The sequence below is a fragment of the Tiliqua scincoides genome, chromosome 2, assembly GCF_035046505.1.
Source record: "Tiliqua scincoides isolate rTilSci1 chromosome 2, rTilSci1.hap2, whole genome shotgun sequence".
NCBI classification, from domain to species: domain Eukaryota; kingdom Metazoa; phylum Chordata; class Lepidosauria; order Squamata; family Scincidae; genus Tiliqua; species Tiliqua scincoides.
In genome coordinates, this window is record NC_089822.1 from 254222012 (window position 1) to 254247596 (window position 25585).

The 25585-nt window shown below is 45.9% G+C and overlaps 1 protein-coding gene across 2 annotated transcripts; it reads right to left on the reverse strand.

Moving 5' to 3' along the window:
- Positions 1–1465: 1465 nt before the first annotated feature.
- On the reverse strand, positions 1466–25585 carry LOC136640619 (protein Bouncer-like). 2 transcript variants are annotated; one of them, XM_066615816.1, is made up of 4 exons: positions 25430–25585; positions 10038–10117; positions 6901–7014; positions 1466–4953 (listed from the first exon to the last, which is right to left on the reverse strand). In XM_066615816.1, the coding sequence occupies exons 2-4, from the start codon at positions 10087–10089 to the stop codon at positions 4742–4744; spliced, it is 378 nt and encodes a 125-aa protein (XP_066471913.1). In that variant the 5' UTR covers positions 10090–10117; positions 25430–25585; the 3' UTR covers positions 1466–4741. The 2 variants fall into 2 exon arrangements, with proteins under 2 accessions (XP_066471913.1, XP_066471912.1); XM_066615815.1 differs by lacking the exon at positions 10038–10117.

The following is a 25585-nucleotide window of genomic DNA, read 5'->3' on the forward strand; positions in this document are numbered from 1 at the left end:
GTATTGTTTTAATTACATTTACCGTTTTTACTTAGATGTTTTATTATTGTATTTTGTTATATTTTATGTTGTGAACCGCTTTGAGCACTGGAAAAGTGAGATATAAATAAATGCCTATAATTACACAGGCCAACGCACATTTTGCTTCCTTAAATGTTACACCAATTCCTGGGTATATTTGGGATGCCGATTCCAAAAATGGCATCTGTTTTGCCCTATCACGTCTAGTTTTGGAGATATAGTATAGCCTCTTTAGTGAATGGTTCAAGCAGCTTCCTCATGGAGAAGCCTACACCATGGCTTCCTCATGAGGAAGCTGCTTGAACCATTCACTAATGAGGCTATACTATATCTCCAAAACTAGACGTGATAGGGCAAAACAGATGCCATTTTTGGAATCGGCAACCCAAATTCATATCAAACCACTACAAAGTTTGGGAAAAACGTTTCTGACCCTCAATTTTGTAGGCCTGTGTTATCAGAAACTTCTCCCCCCTGCCCCCCAGAACAAAGAGGGGCAATTAGTGGCCCTAAGAGCACATCCAGTTGCCATCCTGTTTTGCACCCTCCGACCTTGTTTTCTCACCACCCCAGTCTAGAAGCTGGTCACTGCTCCTTGAAGAACTTCAGGGAGGGATCAACCAAGCTGCTGTCCTACCTAGTGAACCACTAAGTAGGAAGAGTCTCAGAAGTCTCTGCTTTATCACAAAGGTCTCCAGTGCCTTCTTATTTTGCATAGGGTAAGTGCCAGTCAGAGGCAATACCTTGGGTGATGCTCTGCACCATGTGGGGCTCTGCCTCTTAGTAAATAACCAGGCATCGAAGAACCATTTGCAAAAAATGCCAGTGTTTCTTTTGGTGTCCTGTTAATTTGCTTTGGGCACCAGAAGCAGCAAATCACACAATATGAAGCATTGTACAGGGCAGTGTTTCTGACTCGGCAAATGCCCCACACAAAATGAAAGGACACTCCAGGCCGCTGCCATGGAATCACAAGGGCACTGTCTTGTGAAACGGAAAAATTTTCAGCGGGGGAGGCAAACCCTCCCTGACTAAGGGACATGGGATAATTGTAACATCAGGACCAGGGAAAGATTTGGCTGTGAAGCTGTGATTTGGTGATCCCAGTCTTTGGTTTGCCACCATCTTGCTTCTTTAGCCAATATTCTCAAGGAGCTCTGAGTATGTACGTGCATACCATGAGCATGCCATGTGCATGTGCTGGACCTGCCTTGCTCTCTTCTATGAATAGAAGAACATGCTGAGCATGCAATGGGGATTTTACACCATGCCCATGACCTTCTGGGCTCTTCCCAACATTACCAGGCTTGGAAAATCCTTAAGGATAACTCTAATCACAGCTCAATGCTGGGTTAGCGGCAGGGAAGGCTGTAAACTGAGACAGAGCAATGTGCGAGCAATGAAAGACTTTCAATAATAATAAACTCAAACAGACACTCAAAGCTAACATCGTCCAACTTTATTGGCATGACTTTGGACTGGATTCAGAAATGACAGGATAGCAACTGCAAGCAAACCAGGCGAAGCACTGCCAATCTCAGAGACGCCAGCAGAGGGAAGCACTGTGTGTGGCAAAAAAAGCCTTCTTGCATTCGCCTGGGTTAAAAACCAACACACCCAGTACCCAGTATCTGGTGAGAGTGCTGCTTGCAGATGTTTTGCATGAAATGCCAATTCAAAATGTGCAGACAGATGATCACTTCGGAGGTTGGCGACTTTGTCAATGGGAAATGGCTTCCTCCATACTTAAGATGGGTGATAAAATAAGGCAATATTGCGGTGAGAAGGAGTGCAAGGAACCCAAATAGGTGAAATTTTTGTTGCTACCCAAAACTGCAGTCTAGAGTCACAATCAATTCAAAGGGAAAAGTCTAACCTGAGTTACGAAACCTTAGAATTTTCATGAGGAAATCTCAACCTCTAAATCATGAAATATTAGTCTGAGAGTTCAACTACAGAGTGCTACAGAGGGGATGCAATCCTATATGCACTTACCTGTGAGTAAGCCCCATTGAACATAGTGGAACTTACTTCTGAGTAGACATGCATAGGATTGCACTGTCAATGCCTTTCATTGAATTTCAAATTCCTCCCTGTTCAAAGCAAATTTTGACACTCCAGTATCAAATTTTCTACTCTGAAATAGCAAACGTTACCTGAATAATAACAGAGCTCTTTCTGCTGATAAGGAAATAGAAGGTTATTAGTGATTTTGAATGCTATGTTCTGCGCACTCCAGCTTTCGTAACAGCTAAACATGAATTTTGAAAGGAAAAATTCTCCCACATTAAAACAGTTGTGGGAGATGTTTTATGTTTTAAAACATTAAAACAATGTTAAAAACAGTTAACATTGTTGGACGCTCATGTAAAATCCAATTTTTGAATTGTAAAAATTTGTCAGATTTCAAATCAATATAACATCTTCTTTCAGCTGTACTGCAATGCAGAGATAGCCACTTTCCTTGCTGCCCCCAGAGCCATTTGTGAACATCTGTCTCCACATCTTCGTAGGTACGACTCAAATCATAAGAACATAAGAACATAAAAAGAGCCCCGCTGGATCAGGTCAAAGGCCCATCTAGTCCAGCTTCCTCTATCTCACAGTGGCCCACCAGATGCTTCAGGGAGCAAGCGAGACAGCAAGACACAACCTGTGTCCTGGTGTCTTCCTCTGCATCATGAAATGTATGTTTGACAAAATCACCAATTTTAAGAAGAAAAAGGAGAGAAAAAAAAGAACCCTCCTGGATCAGAGCAAGGATCTATCTAGTATATAGCATTTTGCCAAGAAATCCAGGAAGCCCACAAACTATGAAGGTAGCAGAAAGGACTGAGAAATAATTCCTGGCATTCATGTCTGCTTTAAATACCAGACTTGCCAACCCCTGGAGACAAATGTTGGCAGTGAAATCTGATACTGAACTGCCATAAATATTGCTGCTGGCAAGTATGTCTGCAATGGATCGTGGCATAAGCAGTTTGGAAAGTGGAGGCCAAGCGCCTTCTTAATGCATGCAGTGCAGAAGTTGGACATGCTGAGCTGAATGTAATGTCTCCAGAATGACTAAATGTGCGTTTCACACCCATGTTTCTAAACATTAGCCGCCAGGGCCAACATTGGCTGTTACATTTTCAACACCGTACGTGAACAAAACTTGTTGCATAAGACATTTTACAGTTCAGCTGTTAACATTTGGCTTTTTCTATACATGGATACTGTCATGTGCTGAAAGCATTCCACCAGTACTGTAAAAGTGCACTTTGGGGAGGGATAACTATATACTAGAAGACTCCACCATTTGGCCTCTCTCCCTCATTGACATGCCACTATCATCAGGAGATGCCATGGAGGGGTAAACCATGAGCCACCGAAAAGCCAAGCTTAAAGAGTGGTTACTATACTTGGGCTAAGTCATATAAAAGTAGACTACGTACTGTGGGGGGGGGGGGGAGATTGATACAATGAGTGGATATAAACGAAAGAGCTTAGAAAGAGATTATTAATGAAAGATAGGAACAATGAGGAAAAAAGTATAAAAAAGTTTGATTGAAAAGGCGATGATAGAATGGAAAGGCAAACATTATGAATAGAAAGGACAAATGCTGAAACCAGCTCCAGGTGTTTTACCACTGCAAAGAATCTAATCAGTGGATATTCTTCTCTGTGATTTAGCCAACTGTCATGCAAAGTGAGAGCATGTCCCAGAGTTCCCTGCTGTCATACATGGGATTCTGTGCATTTTCCCACTCAGTGCACTTCAAAAAATAGTTTGGAACTTAAGAAGGGCCTGCACAAGCTTGCAGGTTGCTAGCCTTAGCCCTGGAGGACAAAGTTTGGACAGATGGATATGGGCAATACTCTGCCAGTGGTACCTTACCCTGGTGTGGCTGCTAATCATGAGGTAAGCCCTTGCAGATGATCAAGCTAAACCAAAGCGAGATGACTAACCTTGAGGTAGCTTGGTCTGGTGACAGATTTTAGGCTGGTGGGATTTGCTTTGTTTTTTACTGGAACTTTGAGGAACACCAACCAGAGCAGAGTGTGAAGTAGTGTCTCTGGGGCTAAAATACACAGAATTAAGGCATAGGGTGCCTCTGAGCACATGTTCAACCCAGGAATTAGTTTGTGGTATCACAGCTGAGCTCATAGGCTTTGTACACAAAACTCAGGCTTTTTTTTTTTTTTTTTTTTATAACTTCAGCAACCTAATATAGACAAAAAAGCCTCTCTGTCATCTCTGTGAAACTACTGGGAGTTCGAAACCCTTATGATCTACTACTGCAAATCACCCAGAGTTCTACCAGTAGATTCTGATCTATCTTCTACCAACACATCTTGCTAAGCGATAAAGAGCACCTTGCCATGCATCAAAGGCCGATGTATGGTGTATGGTCAAATGCTCATTTTGTATCCACCCAGTATAAACACCCAGAATTAAAGAACAAAGACAAGGGATAAAGGGTCAACAGAAAAAGACTTTCTTCTCCAAACACATTCTCGTCCCTGGAACCCTGTCCACCCATATGTTCATATGTTTTTAAGATAGCAGAGATATGGCAAGGAAGACAAGTCTTGATTCATTAAGAGGTGCCTCTATAAGTAAAGAAAAAAGCAACAATGAGAAGGAGGGTGAACAGCAACTGAATACAGTGTTTGGGTGGTTTAATTTTTTTGCTCTCCTGTAGAAATGGCTTTCACGCTTTCCTGGAGAGAGGAATTAGAGGATGCGAGAGAGCCAGGCACCGAGCATGGCCAGGGCCACAGGCAGGGCAAGGTGGGCAGAGGGGATCGTAGCCCCCGAGTTGCAGAAGTCGCCATCGCAGCAGTCAAAAGTGGTGACGTAGCTGACACCTGCAAAGGATGCCGTCTCATTCTGGTTGCATTTTTGCTGATCAACACAGTTCTTCTTCTTGATAAGTTTCTGGCCAGCTGTAGGGAGGAAGGCAAAGATCATGAGGATCTTAACCATCTGTTGACAGTCTTGCTTAGGCTGCTACCTTTTGCCCCTCCACCCTTAGCTTAACCCAGTGCTTCCCAAACTTTTGAACACCACGACCCACTTTTAAAAATGACAATCTGTTGCGACCCACATAGCTGTACTCGTTTGCTTATCAGCGCACTAACCTTTTCACCCGAGAAGAGATGGTTGGCACACATTGGGACACAAACATCAAAAGTCACCGTCTCTGTTTAGCCTTTACATGCTACATTCCACACATTCCCAATAGGATTGCAGGGGCCTGGCCTGCATGTGCAGAAGAATGAGAAGACTTTCAGCCCAACCTATCCACACTTTTCTGGGAAGAAGCCCCATTGACTCTAATGGGATTTACTTCTGAGTAGACATGCATAGAATTGGGCTCTGAGACAGTAGAACGGATGGGTAGCACCATTCCAGATTACAGGGAAGGCAGCTGTACTTTGGAAAAGGAAAGGGCCCTGTCTTTCAGAGGGTGAACCTGGCCGGGTGCCCGCGACCAAGACCGTAGGCTGCTGCCCACCCGCCCACTGAGCTGCCACCCTCTGCCTCCCTTCTGGAGGCCCAGGGAGGCAGCCCACTGCCTCTCAACCCTCTGAAGACCATCTAAAGGCCTTGGAGGGCCAACAAATATCACTTCTGGTTTCATGGAGAAAACAGGGAGTGATGTTTTGATGCCCTTAGAAGACATTCTGAGGGCTGGGGAAGCCTCCCTGGCCCTCAGAATGCCTCCTAAGGGTTTGAAAACTTCACTTTCAGTTTCCTCTGTGAAACCAGAAGTGACTTTTTTTTGGCCCTCCAAGAACTTTACAAGGTCTTTGGAAGGTCAGGGAGGCAGCACACTGCTTCCCCAGCCCTCAGAACACCTCTGGGTGAAAGGCCCTGGGTGGAGCAGGGGCACTGCGGGGGAGGGGCGTGGATGGTGGTGCAATGCTGCCCCCCCCAGCCTGGCGCCAGGGTATTTGTCCCTCTTGCCTCCCCTCAGGTACACCACTGCTGTCTTGTTCAGAAAGAATGTCTTGGAGAATTGCTGACAGTCAGAGCAGGCAGCATTGGGCTACTGGGTCGATGGTCTGACTCAGTAGAAGGCAGCCTCATGCCAAGAGTCTTCTCACAGAGCAGGGGTAGCCAAACTTGCTTAACATAAGAGTCACATACAACAAACTTCAGATGTTCAAGAGCAGCAAGTGAGATACTTGAGAGCTGCAGTATAGCTGGACTTCAATATTTGCAGGGAATCCATTCCTGGACCCTCCATGGATACTGAAACCCATGGATAAGTAAATCCACTGATCCAGTCCCATATGGACGACATGACTGGAGATGCTTTCCAGATGTGACTGGACATGTTCTTAAGTCACGTCCAGAGGTGTTCTGAGGCCTCTGAAGGTGTCAGAAAGGCACTTCTGGTTCTCATAAATACCAGAAGTGCCTTTCTGACACCTCCAAAGGCATTTCTGAGGCCCACAGAGAACACCTCTAGTCACGTCTGAGAGCTCAGGTCTGGCCCTCCACTGCGGATTTGGAACATGTAGTGAGTTAAATCCATGGGTTTTGAACTCACAGATAAACAGGGTGGAATCATATTTACACCAATGGACTCTCCAATTTTAATCCAATGGACTCTCAGTTTATACCTGGTAAATAATTATATAGTTCAAAAATGTGTTATTTACATTTTATATTGACTGTGATGCAAGAAAAGTAGCTTAGTCAACATATATCTGCTAGCCGCACATTATATGTCAAAGAACCGTGTGTGGCTTGAGCCACAGTTTGGCCATCCTCCATCCTAGAGGAACAATATAATGTCAGGACAGACAGGACAGGGAGCAAAGACAGGAAGAAGGTGGGGATGAGGTTATGGGGAATTTAAAAAGATGAAGGAACGCTCTTACCTGCTCTCCCCCGGATGATAGCGCAGACCTGCCCAGTTTCACAAGTGACGATTGAAGTGTGACAGGGGATGTCGAAAAGGGTGAATGAGCATTTCAGACACTGCACAGCTGCTCCTGGAGCAGAGAGAGAGGGAGAGAGAGAGAGAGAGAGAAGATGAGGGAATACAGTTGATTTGGGCTTGTATGGATAAACCAGAAGGGTACGGGGTGGCCTCAGTGGGATCACAGTCCTGGCAGGATGAAAAGTAGAATTCTATTGCAACAGCTGGTTCCTCATGAGTTCTTGAAAAAGGCTGCTGTGCCAGCATCTGCACAGGTGCAAAGGAACTAGAATTTGATTCCTGTTGGGGAACCTGTCTTCTGTTTGGTCCACAGTTCTAGTGTTAGAAAATGACATCAGAGATCATCTAGTCCAACCCCCCCCCCCCCCCCGCTCAGGGCAGGCAACTGCTACAGCATCCCTGGCAGGTGGCCATCCAGCCTCTTCTTGAAAATCAGAGTGGCAGGCTGTATTCCTTGACCCCCTGGTGCTCCTTGATACAAAAACTTGTTGCTTGTCCCCCTGAGCAATTGGCAATGCAATCCTATGCATGTCTATTCTGGTGTAAGTGCCACTGCATTCATCCTGAATGTGAATAAAGATGGAATGATGCAGTCCCATAAGAGCCTTTGCATTTTGCATTCATAGCACACTATAGGGTTACCTCTTAGTAAAGCGTAAAATGGAGAGACATTCAACAGTACAGTATAGTTACCCTGCACAAATCTATTAGTTTTATACTAATCCAGTATAGTTGCTTCCCCCAAAGAAGTCTGGGAATTGCAGTTTTGTTAGAATACTGTTAGAGATTCCTAGATATTCTCCAGAGACCTTCTGATGCCTGGAGTAACGTTGTCTACTCCCCCATTATCCAATGATGTGCCAGCCTCTGCTCCCTCTGCTCTCCAGTGTTCTAGCTCAGTTCTCTCCTCCCCTCTATATTTCCTCTTCCTTTCTGTCCCCCTCTTCCCTCTCAATCTGGGGAGTGGGAAGAGGACAATGGAGGAAGGTCAAGTACACAGGTTATCCCTCCCCATCTGCTGCCCACTGAGGCAACTGCTTTGGCCCACCCCAAAACTACAGTTCCTAGGGAAAATGACTGTGGAACCAATTGAAGTCAGAAGGACATAAGAAGAGCCCCGCTGGATCAGGCCAAAGACCCATCTAGTCCAGCTTCCTGTATCTCACAGTGGCTCACCAAATGCTTCAGGGAGCACACAAGAGAACAGACACAACCTGTATCCTGGTACCCTCCCCTGCATCTGGCAATCAGAGGCAGCCTACCTCTAAAACCAGGAGTCTGCACATACCTACCATGTCTTGTAACCCGTAATGAACTTTTCCTCCAGAAATTTGTCCAATCCCCTCTTAAAGGCATCTAGGCAAGATGCCATCATTACTTCCTGTGGCAAGGAGTTCCACAGACTAGTTACATGCTGGGTAAAGAAATATTTTCTTTTGTCTGTCCTAACTCTCCCAACACTCAATTTTAGCAGATGTCCCCTGGTTCCAGTATTGTGTGAGAGGGAAAAGAGCATCTCTCTATCCACTCTATCCATCTGCTGCATAATTTTGCATGTCTCAAAGTCTGTGGTAAGCTCAGCTGTTGAGTGTGGTCATGCACTCCTGAAAAGATCCTCATAATTGGACTGATGATGTCAGTGAGATTAGAAGACAAACACCAACCCGTACTTAGATAGGAAGACTTGAAATGTACTTGCTTTGGGCTTGTCTGCCTTTGTCGGACTTGCGGCTGAGGCAGAAATCATGAAAAGTGATGCTTCCAGACCAAGGATATATTGCAACTCTATTTGTCAGCGAGGAAGATTAATTTTCTTTCTTGGTAACAATCTGGGGGTGGGAAGAGGACATAGGAAAGAGGGCTAGAGACATAGTGCTGAGTCTGCAGGACTCTGAGTAAGCACAGCCAACGCCTAGGAGAAGCCACAATGAGGTACATTAACTGGATCTGCACATTGTTCCAATTCTCAGACATGCTTTTAAAATAAACATATTAGAACAGCGATTTTCAGCCTTTTTCATCTCATTGCATACTGACAAAACACTAATATTTTCATGGCAAAACCATTGGTTTTTTGACAATTGACACCGCATTGATGGTGGTGGTGGGGTTCACATTCCCCAATGGCCCTACTTATAAATGATCCTCCCCCAAACTCCTGTGGCGCACGTGCAGTCCATTCGCAGCACACCAGTGTGCCATGGCACACCGGTTGAAAATAGATGAGTAGTTAAACTAATGGTACTATAACAGAACAGGCAATCTATTTGCACATGGGAAAACTCCAAGCATTGGCTTGTGACAGGGCCTCCTCAATGGTAGCCCCTATGTTAGGCAACTCCTTTTAGGTGGAAGTACAGTTGGCACCCTTCTTACGTATTTCTTGTCCCAACTGAAGACTGCTTTGGCCTTCACATAATTTAAAAAAAAAAAAAAATTTGGTGTCTCAATAAGTCGGCAGTTCCTTCTGTTAGCAATTTATTTTGTGATTATTAATTTTTAATTGGTATCTGTAAATTTGTCCTTCTGTCTTATTGGAGAAGGATTGGAAATGCTTTTTAAAAAATGAATGAATAAATAAAATCATAAAATGATTCCAGCTGGGTCAGGCTAAAGATCCATGTAGTCACATCCAGTTTGTCACGTTGGCCACTGAGCAGCTTCTGGGAAGCCCACAAGCTGGATTTGAAGGCAATGGCACTCTTCAAACTGGCATTCAGTGGCATATTCTGTGGGATTGGGGGTCACTACCCTGATAGAATGAGAATGGGAATTCTATTATAACAGCCTGCTCTTTGTGAGTCCCTGAAAAGCTGGTGTGGTAGCATTTTCACAGGTTCAGTGGCATCTCTCGGGGGGTGCAGGGGGTGTAGGCCACAAAAGGTGATGCACACAGGGAGGGTGCTAGCCAAAATTTTTAAAATCTTGGTGTTTTTGAATAATATCATCTTGTTATATATCATTCAATCTACATGCTCATGCAGAAGGCAATGAAACAAACCGCACCGAAAAAATCTCTATTCTACCAAAAGTTGTAGCCAAAAAACCATTGGGGGTGGGGCAATGGTACATCACCATGCTCACTGCCTGGGGCGTTGCTCCGTTCACTGCATGGGAGGAGGTCCATCACGGGGGAGACTTGCTGGTCTTCTGCACTGGGTGACAGAAACGCTAGTGACGCCACTGCATAGGTTCAAAGGAGCTGGCATCTATTTCCTGACACGGAACCTGTGCTATGCTCGGCTAGTCTGTAATAAGTATTAGTTCTCCCAATCAAGCAGTACAATGTGGAAAGGGCATGGACATTTAAATTGTCCTCTTTATGTTGCGTCATAAAAGCTATACTTCAAACAAAAGTTCCATACAGTACTGTATTTAAGTTCCAGTCCTTGACAAAATGCCGAAGCAGAACCGATTTAGTAATAATTTGTATGTTTTCTTGAGAATGAACGTCCATATGGGTCCCGCCCTCCAAACCCAACCAAAAATGACTCTCCAAATTCAGAGCCTGCAAACTTGAGATCTGGCAACCATAATTGTGATTTTGTGACAAGGGTACAATCTGGGGTGGGGGAGCAAAGGGAGGATGGCAATGGGGGTGGAGGGTGGGCAGATCAGACCTGAGAGGGTTGGGATTGGCAGCACTGATGTGCACCATATCCCATCCCTCTTCCTGGGCCTGATCCTTTGATACAGGCTGACGCGGACTTGCACCAGCTATACAAATGTCCCCTCACCCTAAGGAGACTTCCAGCAGCCAAAATATCCCTGTAGTGGAGGTCATGCCAGTGCCACTGTATCACCATGCAGGGGTTTCAGTAGGATTGGGCTGCCTGGACTTTAAACCCAACACCTGCTATCACACACTGTCCTCTGATTTCTTTTCTAAGATATGTATATCTACGTTGTCAATAGAATAAATTCTGCTATCCTAAATGGATAATGAAGTGGGTTAAAATGTCCGTTATTACAGTCCCACAGACTTTTTTTGCCCAACCTATTATTTTTCCCATAAAGCTCCATAAGTACGTTTCCAACCCTTTCCATTATTTCCTTTCTAAGGATTCTGTCTTGGAACACTCTAGAGGAAAAATGTGGTGCCAGAATTAGGCCAAAGGAACAAAAAAGAAAGCCTCAGTCTGAGGCTGAAATAATTTACGTCGCAGTGTCATATGCCCAGCAGCCCTGTCATTTCTCCCTCCCCTCTTTTACCCCTTGATATTTTGCATAGCGCAATTGAATCTATTCACAAGATCCCTTTTTTCCAAGCAAAAGAAGCCATAAATTTTTAATAAGCAGGTGTGAAGGGGTTTGTGAAGATATCACAAGTTTGTGTTTTCAGAGCAAAACAAGACAGATTTATAGCAAATCTGTTTCTGTAAGTAGGGCAGAAAGTTTGCAGAAGCAAATTTGGAAGACAAGAATGAGACGGATGCCCAGCCTGGAAAAAATAGCTCTGCTCCAAGCCGCAGCTGTTCATGAAAAACAGAACCTTTCTCAAGGCCCCAGAGAATGTGTTTTTCCTGCGGGTTGTACTGCATGCCCTGTGAGTCCTTGGAATGGGAGGTGATGGCAATGTTAGTGGAGGAAGACATTCCTGGGGCGAAGTTAACTCTTGATTTAGATTGCGTGGGTACCAACACAAGGTGGCACTTCTGCCCCCATCCCCCAGATCAGAACTACGTGAATTTCAGGTTATTTCTGCAGGCAGGGGCTCTGCATATCTGGTTTAAAAACAGTACTGTTGGGGTTCAAATCTGCCTGGAAGCAACAATTTGTGATGGAGCCAGCTTCAGGGGGCCCTTGATAAATTGTCCTCCATAAGTACATAAGAACATAAGAAGAGCCCTGCTGGATCAGGCCAATCTAGTCCAGCTTCCTGTATCTCACAGTGGCCCACCAAATGCTTCATTTTCTGGCCAATGATGCCAACTGTCAGAGGTCGAGCCCTTGTCTGACCCCTACCTTACCTGGCTGCAGGCCAGGGGCAGAACTGCCTGGCCATAGAGCCACCACCACCTCTCCAGCTGACCAGGTAAGCCATAGGGCAGCTGGGTGGGAGAGACCGTCACCCCAGGGCTCACCTGACCTGAGCAGTGAACAGGGCTGAGTCACCATTAACCACCAAAGAGGAGGGAAGCAGGCCAGGGTCAGGGTCCCTTTAAGCCTAGAGAGGGAGGAAGGGGAGGAGCCAAGGGTGTGGCTGGGGAGGATAAAAGCAGGGAGGCCTGTGATGGCAGTTCTGGAGAGGGAAGGCAGGAGGCTGGAACTGGTACCCCTGCCTGAAGACCAAGGGCCTCAGGTCCTGCCTCCAGGGAGGAGAAAAAGGGTGTCGTGAACCCCCTCCCCCTGGCTTGGTCTGAGGCTTCCCCTGCAAGGAACCCCAGGGAGGTGGACACCCCACCGAGGGGTCCCATGAGACCATCCAGCCGACCCTCGGCACCCCACCAGATGACACCCTGAGACCCCCCCCTTTTCGGGGCACCCCTCACACCAGCTCAGGATGCTAGCCCTGACCTGTGCCCTGGAAGCCTTGCCCCCTCCAAATAAAAATGTAAAGAAAGTCCTGGTGGATTGGGTCAAAGGCTCAACTAGATCAGTTTTTTGTTTCTCACAGTGATCAGTCAAATGCCTCTGGGAAACCCAGAAGGAAGGCTATTATTGCCCTCTCCATTAACTGGAACTTAGAGATATACAGCTTCTGAACATGGAGGTTCCACATAGTTGTCTTGAGTAGTCAGGTCAGAGTTCTCCAAATCCCATTCATATGATGGCAAACTGTGGTTGAAAAATTCCCTTTTTGTGGCCTGAAAATACCCTTTGTGTTCTGCACCTGTTTATTCCTTGTTGCTGAGTGCTAGTATATTTCTTTCCAAATCTATACTCCCTGGTTTTCATTTAAGCATTCCAAAAGATACGCAACCATAGTAGCAGGCAATAAACATAAACTCTCGTTACAGCCCCACCACTACCATGCTGCTGAAAAAATTCCACAGCCTTAGGCTAGGTGCAAGTCTCTTGGCTTGCCTGTTCCAGCTCAGGATAGGGACCATAAGCGGCTCAGCCAGAGGCAAGGGGAAACTTTTCCCCTTACCCCTTAACCTCCGCAGGCTTCTTGGCTTCCTCCCAAGGAGGTGCTATGTTATATGTTATGGCATGTTTTCAACCCTCCTGGGCCGGCACAAGGGACTTGCGCTGGCCCAAGTGAAGGGCAGGATTGCGCCCTTAGAATATTGAACACTGCACTTCCAGGCATTCAGTATAGCCAAAATAGAAAGCTCTGTTGATGCTTCCAAACCATGCTTGGGCACTGATGGGTATCCAAAGAGGACATTCCATGGTTTGGGAACAACCACTGAGAATGACTGTTTATGCAAATCAATGGTACTAAGGGCATGATGGGATATAGTGGGTTGCAGTGAGTAGAAGCAAGAACTACCACTTCTGAGGTTGTGTCATGGAAACGAAGGGCTGAGTCACAGATGTACATGTATCACTGGGTCAGTGATGTCGCTAGGGGAGTGCAGGTCACACTGGGTGATGAGCATGGGGAAGAGGTGACACCACCACTGGCCAAAGTTTTTAAAATCTTGGTTTTCTTGAATAATACCATCATGCTATATATCAATTGATGTGTAATTTTATGCAGAACTGTGTTGAAATATCTCTCTTCTATCAAAAGTTATAACCAAAAAACCAACAGGAGCAGGGTAATGGTACATTGCGACGCCCACTGCCCAGAACATTTCTCCACTCACTGCATGGGAGGAGGTCCATCATAGAGGTGACGAGTTGGCCTCCCGCCCTGGGTGACGCAAACCCTAGTGTTGCCACTGCACTGGGTTACTCAGCCCTTGTGACTTTCGTGTGAATGTGTGTACAGACTCCATTGAAAGACCATCGTGTCTGAGGTGATAGGAGAATTCTACTTGTGGTATTTGATCTGAGGTTAAATGAAAACCATGTTTTCCATTTGCATACATTTGGGAATAAATATACTAGCACTCAATTTGCACATTTGAGTCCAAACTCCATGCTGTAGAAATGAGGGTCAGCGTTCAGTGGTAGGGTGCATTTTTTTGCATGCTGAAGATCCAAGGTCCAGTCCCTGACATCTCCAGTTAAGGGTGAGGAAGTTTCCTTTCCGAAATGCTAGAAAGATACTGCTAGTCAGTATAGACAAGAATACTGAGTTAAGTGGTCTGGTTTGGTTCAAGGCAGCTTCATATGTGCAACCTGTGTAAACTAGCCCTGTGAACATTGAACCACTTTAAAAGATGTTTAAGTTCATCTTTTAGGTGTGAGAAATGAGAAGAGCAACTGTGGCTCGAGATGACTAAGGGCACAATCCTAACCCCTTATGTCAGTGCTGGAAAGCACTGACATAAGGGGAATGCAGCTCTGAGGTAAGGGAACAAACATTCCCTTACTTTGAGGAGGCCTCCATGAGTGACACCCAACTGCAAGATACAGCACATGTCCCATTGGTGCTGGAAAGCACTGACATAAGGGGTTAGAATTGCACCCTAAAGGTGTTGTTGTTGTTGTTGTGTGTGTGTGTGTGTGTGTGTGTGTGTGTGTGTGTGTGTGTGTGTGTGTTTCAAAAGAGTTAAAGCAGTTTGAGTTCACACGCACATATTTACTTTGTTGCACTGTCACTGCTGGGATTTTTGTCCTATTGTCCTGCCTCTGATCAAACTGGCACTGCAGGTTTTTGAAACAGTACAAAAGCCTGTTTATCAGAGGTGAAGAAGGGAACCAAGATACTTGACACAAGCATCAATTCCTCTTTCAAACCACCTTGACTCTCTGAAATATGATCCTTTGTTTCTCACCTTGATACAATGGATCATAATGAATGTAGACTAGGCTATAAAATTATGTTCATTCCAAACAGACACTGCCCCCTCCCTTGAGCCTCAAGATTCTGGAGAACACACACCCTACATGGATTTGAAATAAGTATCTTTAGAAGATGCATTTGCAAGATGCATTGGTGGGTCACTGGGTAAGAGAACAAATCCCCACAAACATACATTCAAGTAACATACATTCAGGTAGAGGAATGGTTGTACGATCCCTGCTCATCTTGTTACTAGTCCACATGGACTAGCTGGATCAGCAAGTGTAGGGGTAATAGGAGGGAGGAGAGTTAGAGGGTCATCCAAGCTGCAATCAGGTCTCAAGCGCTTTTCAATAGAGAGTTCCTCTTCCATACAATAGCATCTCAAAACAGGAAATGATTTCCAGATCTCCATTGTGTTCCCTGGGCGTGTGATCTCTGAAACCAATTCAAATTGTTTGGAGCAAAAAGAACTAGGCTGCAGTCCATAGAGAGTTATTTATTTGTTTTTAACATTTTGACTAGAGGACTGTACTCAGGACATTCTATGACACTTTACCAGCTTAATCAGGAAGCCACACGTACTGTCCATCTTATCACTTGCTTAATGAGGCTGCTGACGCAGGCCCTGATTGATGCACGCATGCCATAATAAGTTAATTCACCGTCATCAGGTTGCCACAAGAATTGTTTGAGCCCATGTACACTATAAGCAGGCCTGCAGCCCAGATTTTGGCTGGTAAATCCCACTGCACCCAACCTTTCCACAACAATTCACCACCTAGCTACCCAATCCGTGAGCCAGAATATCTATACCCTCTCCCCTCCTTCCTCCCTCTTCTCTGCGGTGTCTCTCTCCCATTTCCTCCTGCCTGCCTCTTATGATGTATGCATTGTTTTTGTGGCAATGCTTGATCACCACAAGCAGAATAGAATTTACAGTAAGGTTTTTGTTGTTTCTTACACAAGTTTAATTGTCATGAATTCCCTGGAATTCTGGGAATTGTACAGGTATACACCTTTAACAATGGGGATACATTCTCCAATTCCCGTTGCTATGTAATTAGGTCATTAAGTGAACATTCAGTCCAATCTATTGCCTTTGTTGTGTAAACAGATTCTGCTAGTGTCTGGCAGAATCTGTTTACACAACAAAGGCAATAGATTGGACTGAATGTTCACTTAATGACCTAATTTACCCTAATTTACATTTCAGGTAAATTGTCTCTTCTTTGCATTAAGAGTCTCTCTGTTGTGGAAACAGACACCCTGCTACAGACTATGGGAGATGCGATTGCCTCATTAAGAGCATTTTTATTGTGCTTTGACCACCGTCATATATGCTGCCCATTGTTAAGTGAACAGTTGTTAAGTGGCACATGCCTATAGTTGGATACACTAACTGTAAGAAAAATTAAGCCAAACTGGAGCGGGTTCAGAGGAGAGCGACAAGAATGCTCAGAGGGCTGAAGGACAAGCCCTACAAGGAAAGGTTGAGGGAACCTGGTATGTTCAGCCTGGAGAAGATAAGGCTGGGAGAGGTTATGATAGCACTCTTCAAGTCCCTGAAGGGTCGTCATATGGAAGAAGGAGCAAATTTGTTCTCACCTGCCTCAGAAAGTAGAACTAGATCCAATGGATACAAATTCCAAGAGAAGGGATTCCAATCGGATATCAGAAAAATATTCTTGAGGGTCAAGGTGGTTTGGCAGTGGAACAGATTGCCAAGGGAGGTGATGCATTCTCCCTCACTGGAGATCTTTAAGCATAGGCTACACACAGGGGGTTGGACTAGATTACCTTTTAGGTCCCTTCCAACTCTATTATTCTATGATTCTATAAGAGAGAATAGATTGTAGATAACCTATCCTCCACAAAACTACAGCTTCTGAGCAAAGGCAGTGTCAAGGAATGGCCAAGCACAGGCTGATGGCCTAACCCAGGGGTCGGCAACCCGCGGCTCTGGAGCCACATGCGGCTCTTTCAGCCTTCTGCTGCGGCCCCTCCGGGTGAAAGTGGCAAAGGGGGTGACAGGAGGCACCTGAGTTAGGAGGGCAGGCTGCTTCCCTCCGCCCCCTGAGCTCACTGCCCTCCTCTCCCTTCACCCCCACCTGCCCCGCATTGGTTTCCCTTTTCAATTTTGCCCGCTCTGCAGGCTTAAGCTCCCTTTTTCCCTTCCCCAACTCTCCAGCAGGACGCCGCCCTCCTCCTCAGCCATTGCGAGCCCTTGCAGCCCACCTTTCCCTGAGCAGGTCCCCACTCAGTGCAAGGAGAGGCTTTTCCTCCACAGCAGAGGAGACATCCTGTGTGTCTACTCAGTAGTAAGCCCCATTACAGCAGATGAAGCTTACTCCCAGAAAAGGGTGCCTGGGATTGCAGCCTTGGAGCCTGCTCCTATGCGTGTGTACTCAGTTGTAAGCCCCATTACAATGGATGAGGTTTACTCCCAGGAAAGGGTGCCTGGGATTGCAGCCTTGGAGCCTGCTCAAGGCCAAGCACAAGGACGGGTGAGTGGGAGCCTGCGCCCAGCAGGTCTGTTTGTGAGCAAGCCCCACTGTAGTCCCTGGGCTACTCCCAGGAAGGTGTGGAGGGCTGCAGCCTCAGCCCCCTCCTATGCAAGTCTACTCACAAGTAGTCAGTGAGGCTTCCTCCCAGGAAAGTGTGGAACTGACTGCAACCTGAGAGCTCCAACCAACTTGTCTGCTCAGAAGTCCCATTGTAGTCAATGGGGCTTACTCCCAGGATAGTGTGGAGAGGGTTGCAGCCTGAGTGAGGGAGGGCAGGCAGGCAGGGCAGAAGCTGGCCTGTGGCTGCCCCCCCACCTTCCCCACCTCTGGAGTCTGTGTCCTTCTTTCCTTCCAGCAGGGTGCCTCTGGAAGGTGGGGGGAGTTCTTTAGTATCCATGTAAGATAAGCAGATGTCATAACCGCCATATGTATTGGAATTGCAGAAGATCTGGCGAGCAGGTAGATGTGGTGTCAGTAGTGGCCCCTTTAAGGGTAAGGCCTGGGCATCCAGCACAGTGTGCTGCACAGCTGCAGCCACTTGAATAGGGCCCTCAGGGATATAGGGAGCATCTGAGGCAGGAAGGGGGTGTGGGTTGTAGAAGGAGTGCAGGTTAGAGAGGAGACTGACTGTCTTTGACTTGGATACTCTGACTGACTTACTTTGGAATCTGACATTGGACTGTGACTTGGCTTATTGACTTTGGACTCTGCCCTGGATACTCTGACTGAATTTGTGACTAATGGACTGCTAGAGCCACTGGAGTTTGAAGTGTGGCTGCTGTGCCCAAGACCTGCTGATGACCCAGCGTCTGCTGTAGTGGTGGGAGGCTGCTGGCAGGAGAGATGACCTCTGCAGGTTGAACAGGCAAACTACCCTGGAGGTAGGGTTCAGCAGGACTGCAGGGCAGAACCAGGGTCATTTGTTGGGGGAAAGAAGAGGAGCTAATTTGCTGGGCATAATTCTCCAGGCAGAGAATGGCCTTGGAATAAGGCAAAACACCATAGAGGACCAGGCGTCTGAAAACACAGGACAAGAATGTATGACAAAACTAACTAAAAGCTACAAGAGGGGGCTACATTATAAAAATGGGACCTATAAGAGCATAAAGGTAAAAAAAAACAACTATATATGCAGTGTTATCTTCATTTTAGATGTCAAAAGGGTATTGTGGCTCCTGAGGTTTTTTTTCTTCTGGAAAACGGGTCCAAATGGCTCTTTGAGTGTTTAAGGTTGCCGACCCCTGGCCTAACCCATCAGAGTCCACTTGACCAGACTGACCCTTGAGCCCTCAGTGCTGGTGGCAGCGATAGCACTCATTATGGCATCAAGGTTGGCAATGAGAGGGAGATGACACCCAATGCAGGACTTTGTCCCTAGCACTCTGGTACCAGAACTGTCTCAGGGTCACCTGGGGAGATGGAACAGCTGCTACACCTGTAATGTTGTCACTGCACCCTTGATCCTTTTGCAGTATTTTGACTTCATTGTCCTTGTTATTATTTCTGAAGACTGAAGTTCTATTTCCATATAACACAGAAGGGAAAAAGCACTTAAAAGAATTATATATTGGCCAGCATGTTTTGATGTGCGGTAGCGAATCAAAGGTAAGACTTCAGAACCGAGGCCCCAGTCCTATTGGTGCATAACACTGCCAGAATGAGTGTTCTGGTGGTTCTAGGTGCTTTTGGCAGTCACAAATGGTGACATGCCAGACCGCATAGGCTTGCTGCTGCCACAAGTAGTGAGCATCTGGCTCCGTGCGCTAGTCGACATGGGACACCTGCCAGGCCAGGAATGATTGCATACCTGGGAGGGGTGGGAGGGAGGTAGAGGTGGGTAGAATGAGGTGGTGAGGGTGTTATGTACGCAAGTTATGCAGGATCTAAATCCTACAGAAACGATTGGCCCAGTCTTACGGCTGGTCAATTGGGTGGTGAATCGAAATCCTACTGGAAACATCCTACTGGAACATTTGCCCATCCACCTTCATGGGTCTACGCAGACTTCCACCAGTGATATCACTGGTACAGGTCCCAGTAGAGACCCATGGGGGCATGGGTCTACATGGGCAAATGTTCCCTTGCCCTGAGGAGGCTGGCAGAGGCCAAAATCCCCAAACGGGATGCAGCAGCACCATTCCTGAGCCACGGCATTGCCATGCTAGGAGTTCTGGTGGATTGGGCTGCTTGATTCAGAGAGTGTGAGTCACATTCTGGAGGGAGGCATGGGAAGGGGGGGGAGAATTGGTCCTGTGTGTCTGAGTCATCATAACTCAAAGACAACGCCCTGCTTCAGTTTTGAAGGAAAATAACCAGAACTGCTCAACTAATCTGTGTGGGTATTTTCCACATTTCTCCATAGCAGCAATCTACCTTAACCACAACTAATTTTACGTTGACCATTTAAAACATGTTTGGGTCATAAAGTGAAATGGATTTCAATTGTGAGGAGAAAAGAAAAATCTACATGTTATGAAACTGTACTTGAGGGTGCGTGTGGGGGGTTAGTTTTGCAAGTCCTGTTTTAAGTGGGGAATTCCTGTTTTAAGAGGTGGGGCTGGCATGATGGCTCATCAAAGAGAATCATGTTATGAAACTGTACTTGAGGGTGCGTGTGGGGGGTTAGTTTTGCAAGTCCTGTTTTAAGTGGGGAATTCCTGTTTTAAGAGGTGGGGCTGGCATGATGGCTCATCAGAGAGAATCATTCTTGCTAACCGCAAGAAGATGAGAAGGAGGCATTTTGGAGCAAGGGCCTGGTGGAGGAAAAATGATTAATCCACCTCAAGACCAGTACAATTCAAACATTCAGCCCTTTGGCAAATCTATCAGCACTGACTTGACAGCCAAAAACTTCTATGTGGTAGCTGCAGAATCTTTGAATGCTGGAAAAGATTTGGGGCTATGTTCTAAGATACAGCCACAGTTTCTGTGATTGCTGTGGAACTCCTTGCCACCGGATGTGGGGATGGCACCTGGCCCGGATGCCTTTAAAAGGGACTCGGACAGATTTCTAGAAGAAAAGTCCATTACAGGTTACATGCCGTGGTGGGTACATGCAACCTCCTGGTTTTAGAAGTAGGCTACCTCTGCATTCCAGATGTAAGGGAGTGGCACCAGGATGCAGGTCTCATGCTGTCTTGTGTGCCCCTGAGGCATTTTGTGGGCCACTGTGAGATATAGAAAATTGAACCAGATGGGTCTTTGGCCTGGTCTAGTAGTCTCTTCTTATGTTCTTATGGGCAGACCTGTTAGGTCTAGTTGTTACCCGTCACAAACACAAATACCTGCACGTTATACAGAGTGAACAAACGGCTTTAACTGCAGATTGCAGGTGTGGGGGTCATGTTTTTGTATGCTTCTCCATGCAAAAAACTCACGGCATGTAGTAAATAAGCACATGGGATGAAAATTTCTGAGCGGATCATTCCCTGATTTCCTTGTTTATTGCATGTAAAAATTTTTTTGCATGGGAGAGGATTCAAAACTAAAGCTGCAATCCTATCCACACTTACCCAGGGGTAAGCCCCACTGACTATAGTTGGACTTACTTCTGAGTAGACATGCCTAGGATTGGGCTATAAGACTCCCCACCTGTACATGAACACTTCAAAATTCTACCACTTCCGCTCACCATCTCACTGTTTTTGATGGGTTGAAGGGGTTTGAGACTGTTCTCTAGAACACATACTGTGATACTATCCTGTGGTTTCTCACTGTAGGAAAACCTGTCCACCATGACTGATCTTCACATGGAAGAGCCCCTGTTACAAGCTCTCAAATAACCTCCAAATTCTTGCAAACAGCTTGAAAGTCATTGCTCCCAAATGCATGAAGTTCTTACAGTTTGTGCCAGACACTAGGATTGCCCTCTTCTGCAGGCTCACCTTGAAGTTTGTCTCTTTGAACTGATTGCATCTTGCAACCCACATTTATGGTTTTGGTCAACAAGCAGGCCATAATTCGCTAAATAGAGAAAGAGTAAGCCTAGGTTTCCTTTCCTCTGTTTGAAGCTGCTCAACATCATTCCCCATCTGAAGAATGTTCCATTCTAATTTTGCCTCTCAGATTGTATCTACCTTTTCATTTCTTTTTTGAGGGAATCCATGCAAGTGGTTAGATTGTGTGCTAAAATATATTTCAACCACCTCACAAAACTGCCTGAATGGGGACTGAGACTACTGACATTGGCCATCTCTTCTTCCTGTGCTAGTCCAGGAGCTGGAGTAATCTGACCCTTCCCCTTCACAGTTGGCCAGCATCAATTGAAGTAGATTTAGAACACAATCCTAATGCACTCTTGGACTGGCGCAAACATGCTGTAAGGCACATTTATGCCAAGTTGGGAATCGGGGAGGCCAGCACAAGGATGCACGCTTGTCTCCCCATGCCGATGCAGGCTCTTAGCCCAGTAAGTTTGCCCCAGCCTTTTTATGGCTGCACAGAGGTCAGGGGGAGCATGGGGAGGGCTGGGAGGAGGCGGAGAGGAGGCATTTGGGGGCCAGGGGGAAGACGGGCAGCGAGGGCCTCAAGATCTCACAGATATGACTGGAAGTGCCTTCCAGTTGCACCCTGGAGGTGTTTTGAGGCCTCTGAAAGGCAGTTTTTGACGAAAGTGCCTTTTGGAGACCTCCTTCTGGTCACATCTGGGAGGGCAAGGGGGTTGACCCTTTGCAGCTACCCCTTACCTAGAGAAGACCTCCAGCAGCCAAAAATCCCTGGTGGAATGCAGCATAGCTGGCGCTTATGCTGGGCCACTGTGTTGCCATGTGTGGATTTAGTTAGGATGGGGCTGTTAGTTTGAAAAATGTTCCTCAGCATTATTTCAGTTCTAGTGAATCCTCTTTGTTTTAAGGCAATTGGCCACACACCTGTGTGTGTTTGGGTACATTGGCAGGAGGTGTGGTTAGGAGGTTGAGCTGTTGCCTTGCCTGAAAAAGCTAAGCACGATCAGCTGCTTGGAAGAGAGACAGAGAGACTCTGAGCAAGCGTATCTCTGTGGAGGAGTCAGCTGGCAAAAAACAGATAACATCTTGAGAACCTGTTTGAAGCTTGGTTTGCAGCTGCCTGCAAGAGCTCGGAGGGCACAAGTGCTGGCAACCAGGGTGATGACTCTAGTATGAAGGGAACCATCTGCAGAAATGGAGAGTCCTATGAGATTTTCTCATGGAACTTATAAAAACCTCATTGAACAACTGATTTTAAGTCCAGCCTGCCTATATAAATCACCTTGAGTCTATGAGAAAGGCAGTGCATAAACATTGTCATAATCATGATAATAATTTGTGTGACAGAGTTGTGAGTGAATAACTGGATGTCTTCACACAAATGAGAGCACTCTGTTTGGACGTGTTTTCTTATCTCTTTCTTCAACACCCAAGTTGCCTCATCCCAGCCCTTGACTGATTCCATTCTGACTGGTTTTAAAAATATCTCTTAACAACTGGAAAAGACTGCACAATGTTCCTGTACCTTGACCTTTCAACAATTATTGCCATTCTGCTTAGAAACATTGGATTGGTCCTGCCTGTGAGGCAAAACATCCCCTCAATCTTTCCTCATTTGTTCTCTCCCCTGAGATCCTTATCATTATCCTGACTCTTCCATCTCAACTATTAGACGTTTTGAACTATTAGACATTCAGCTGCCTCCCCTCAGCCCAGCCCAGCCCAGCCCAGCCCAGCCCAACCCAGCCAAGTACGGGGTGCGGCAAGGCAGCATTTAGAAGACAGAGGTGGAGGGAACAATTTGATGCAAGCAGAAATGTGAGGTTTGGTCTCTGGTGAATGATTAAATTGGGAATTGACTGATTGCTTGTTGTCGTTCATTTTTTTCCCCAGACAGGACGTATTAAAACAACAGAGAATGATAATTTAGATGTGCCCCAAACAGTGATGTAACCAGCCACCTGGAACCCGTGGCAAAGTTAAAAATTATGCCCCTCCATGTCACACCCAGAAGTGATGTCACTTCTGGGTGTGACATTAAACCTGTGGTTTGTTTTTTTTAAAATAGAAAATAAAAAAAATCAGCTGCCTCCCCCAAGCCCAGCCCAGCCCAGCCCCCATCCTACTCACCCCTGAAGCCCCTGGATGCTCCCCAAACCCCCAGAGCAAGCAGCCAGAGGCTGTGATTGCTGCTGCCCCTCTTTCAGAGTGCTGTTTTTTTCTGGCACTTTTTGCAAGAAGCACAAGTGGTGATGGGGGGGGGGGGGCGGTGCAACTGCACAGGCGAGTAGCCAGACTATTGCCCCCAGGCAGCCTGCAGTCCGGTGCAGTTGCTACCCCAGCACTCCTTCCAGTTATGCCTCTGAAATGCCATGGGAATACATTGGTTTTCCAAAAGGCCACTGGAACACATTCAAGAAAGAACCATTTGTTATTTGTATAATGATTGCTTCCTCAAGAACCATCCTAAAATGGACCTTCTAAATGCCAATGAAATGTACCAAGATGCCTGGAGGACACTTAACAATGAATTATATGGGACTTTTCTAACCTTCTTGGGGAAAGGGACAATCAGGGTGGTTAGGGCTCAATCCTTACCAACATTCGAGCACCGATGCAGCTGCAGTGCAGCCCTGAGATAAGGGAACAAACTTTCCCTCACCTTGAGGAGGCCTTTGAGACTGCCCCCCCCCACTGCAGGATGCAGCACACGCCCTGTTGGCATGGCTGCATTAGTGCTGGAAAGATGGATAGGATTAGACCCTTAGTTCTTGAAAACCAAGAACATTCCTGGGGAAGTTCTCCCCCCCCCAACAATTTTGTGGCGCCTTAAAAACTATTAGGTCCCTTTTGCAGATTCTTTTGTGAATTTCAGAGCCCGCTTCATCTGATGAAAGGGCCTTCAGCCCATGAATGTAAAAAAATATTGTAAAAAATCCATTAAACTTTTTTCAGTTTTATGAAAAATAAACAAAATCCTGACAGATTTTAAACACAGAAACAAGGTCAAAGGAGATACAGAATCTATAGAACAAAGTGACATTATAACAAGTGCTTTAAAAACCAACAGCCCATAACAACCCTAAAACAAGACATAAAAATCTAAGCCAGATAGCTCTTCAAAAAGATTCTATTGCAAATCACTGCAAACTATAACTAATGCCTAACATCACCGTTAAATTTATCATTCCAGAACAAAATCTGTTATGTTTTCAGGTGTCATAAAAAGAAAATGTATGCTACAGTGGAGAACTCTGGGTTAGGTAAGAACACTGTCAAGGGTCTAGGTTTCAGAAAGAATCTAGGAAAAGGCAGGATTCCAGGATTCTTAAGAAGGATTCCAGGATTCTTAACAAGAGTTTAGAACAAAGAGATGCTGGCGTTTGGATTGAAGCAAATTAAAATATATGCAGAGATCCAGAATTCCAAGGCTATTTGGAGAGACAGGAGTGTAGCGTAGTGGTCAAAGCACAGAAGGTTGTATGCAGGACTCCTCCTGGGTTGATGGGGATGTCACTGAGAGAGTTTCAAGTTGCATAACAACATAAGAGAGCTGCTGGAGCAGATCAATGGCCATCATGCAACATTCTGATTCCTGGTTTAACCGGCGAGATACATCTTGCCAACTCACAAGCAATGCATGAAGGCAATAATTCTCCCTTGCTGTTGCCCCTTTCAGCACAGGGATTCAGAGCTACACTCCCCCTGAACATGGAGGTTCCACACCCATTGTGACTACGAAAATGGAGGTTCCACACCCATTGTGACTAATAACCAGCTCTATCCTATTGCAATATTGAATTCTATGAAAACCCTCATTCCATGACTTGGATCATTTGGGGCGAAGGCTCTTTCTCCCTATGTCTTAACAGATGGCATATTCTTTGAACCCTTTATGAAAATACTTCTGCTAGCAACAAAGGAGGTCCCTTTTCCTACTGATACCATATTATGCTGGTTGCATGCAATCCTACATAAGTCTACTCAGAAGTCAGCCCCATTGAGTTCAATGGGACTTACTCCCAAATGTAACCCGATTGAGAAACTGTTACCAGATTGAAAGGATCCTGGCAAGGTCCAAAGAAAAGGAATATTCCCCCTCTTTTCCCAGAAGACAGATCCAGAAATAAATGCATATGGAATATACAAGAAGATATATAAGAATCATCTTACCGACACCAATGCAGGCAAGGACCACAGCACACAAGACCAGGAGTTTGCCCATGTTGTAGTTATTGTGTTGAAACAGCAGGGTGATAATTTCAAGAAGAGGAATCCTGGGGCTATGAGTAGATGGATTTATTTCATCTGTTCTAAATATATGCACAC

Excerpts from the sequence above, each read along its gene's own strand:
- LOC136640619 (XM_066615815.1), bottom strand. The coding sequence starts at position 25,481 with ATGGGCAAACTCCTGGTCTTGTGTGCTGTGGTCCTTGCCTGCATTGGT. Across the intron at positions 7,015-25,429 it reads CCTTGCCTGCATTGGTGTCG|GAGCAGCTGTGCAGTGTCTG; the intron begins GTAAGATGATTC and ends TCTCTGCTCCAG. Across the intron at positions 4,954-6,900 it reads TATCATCCGGGGGAGAGCAG|CTGGCCAGAAACTTATCAAG; the intron begins GTAAGAGCGTTC and ends TCCTCCCTACAG.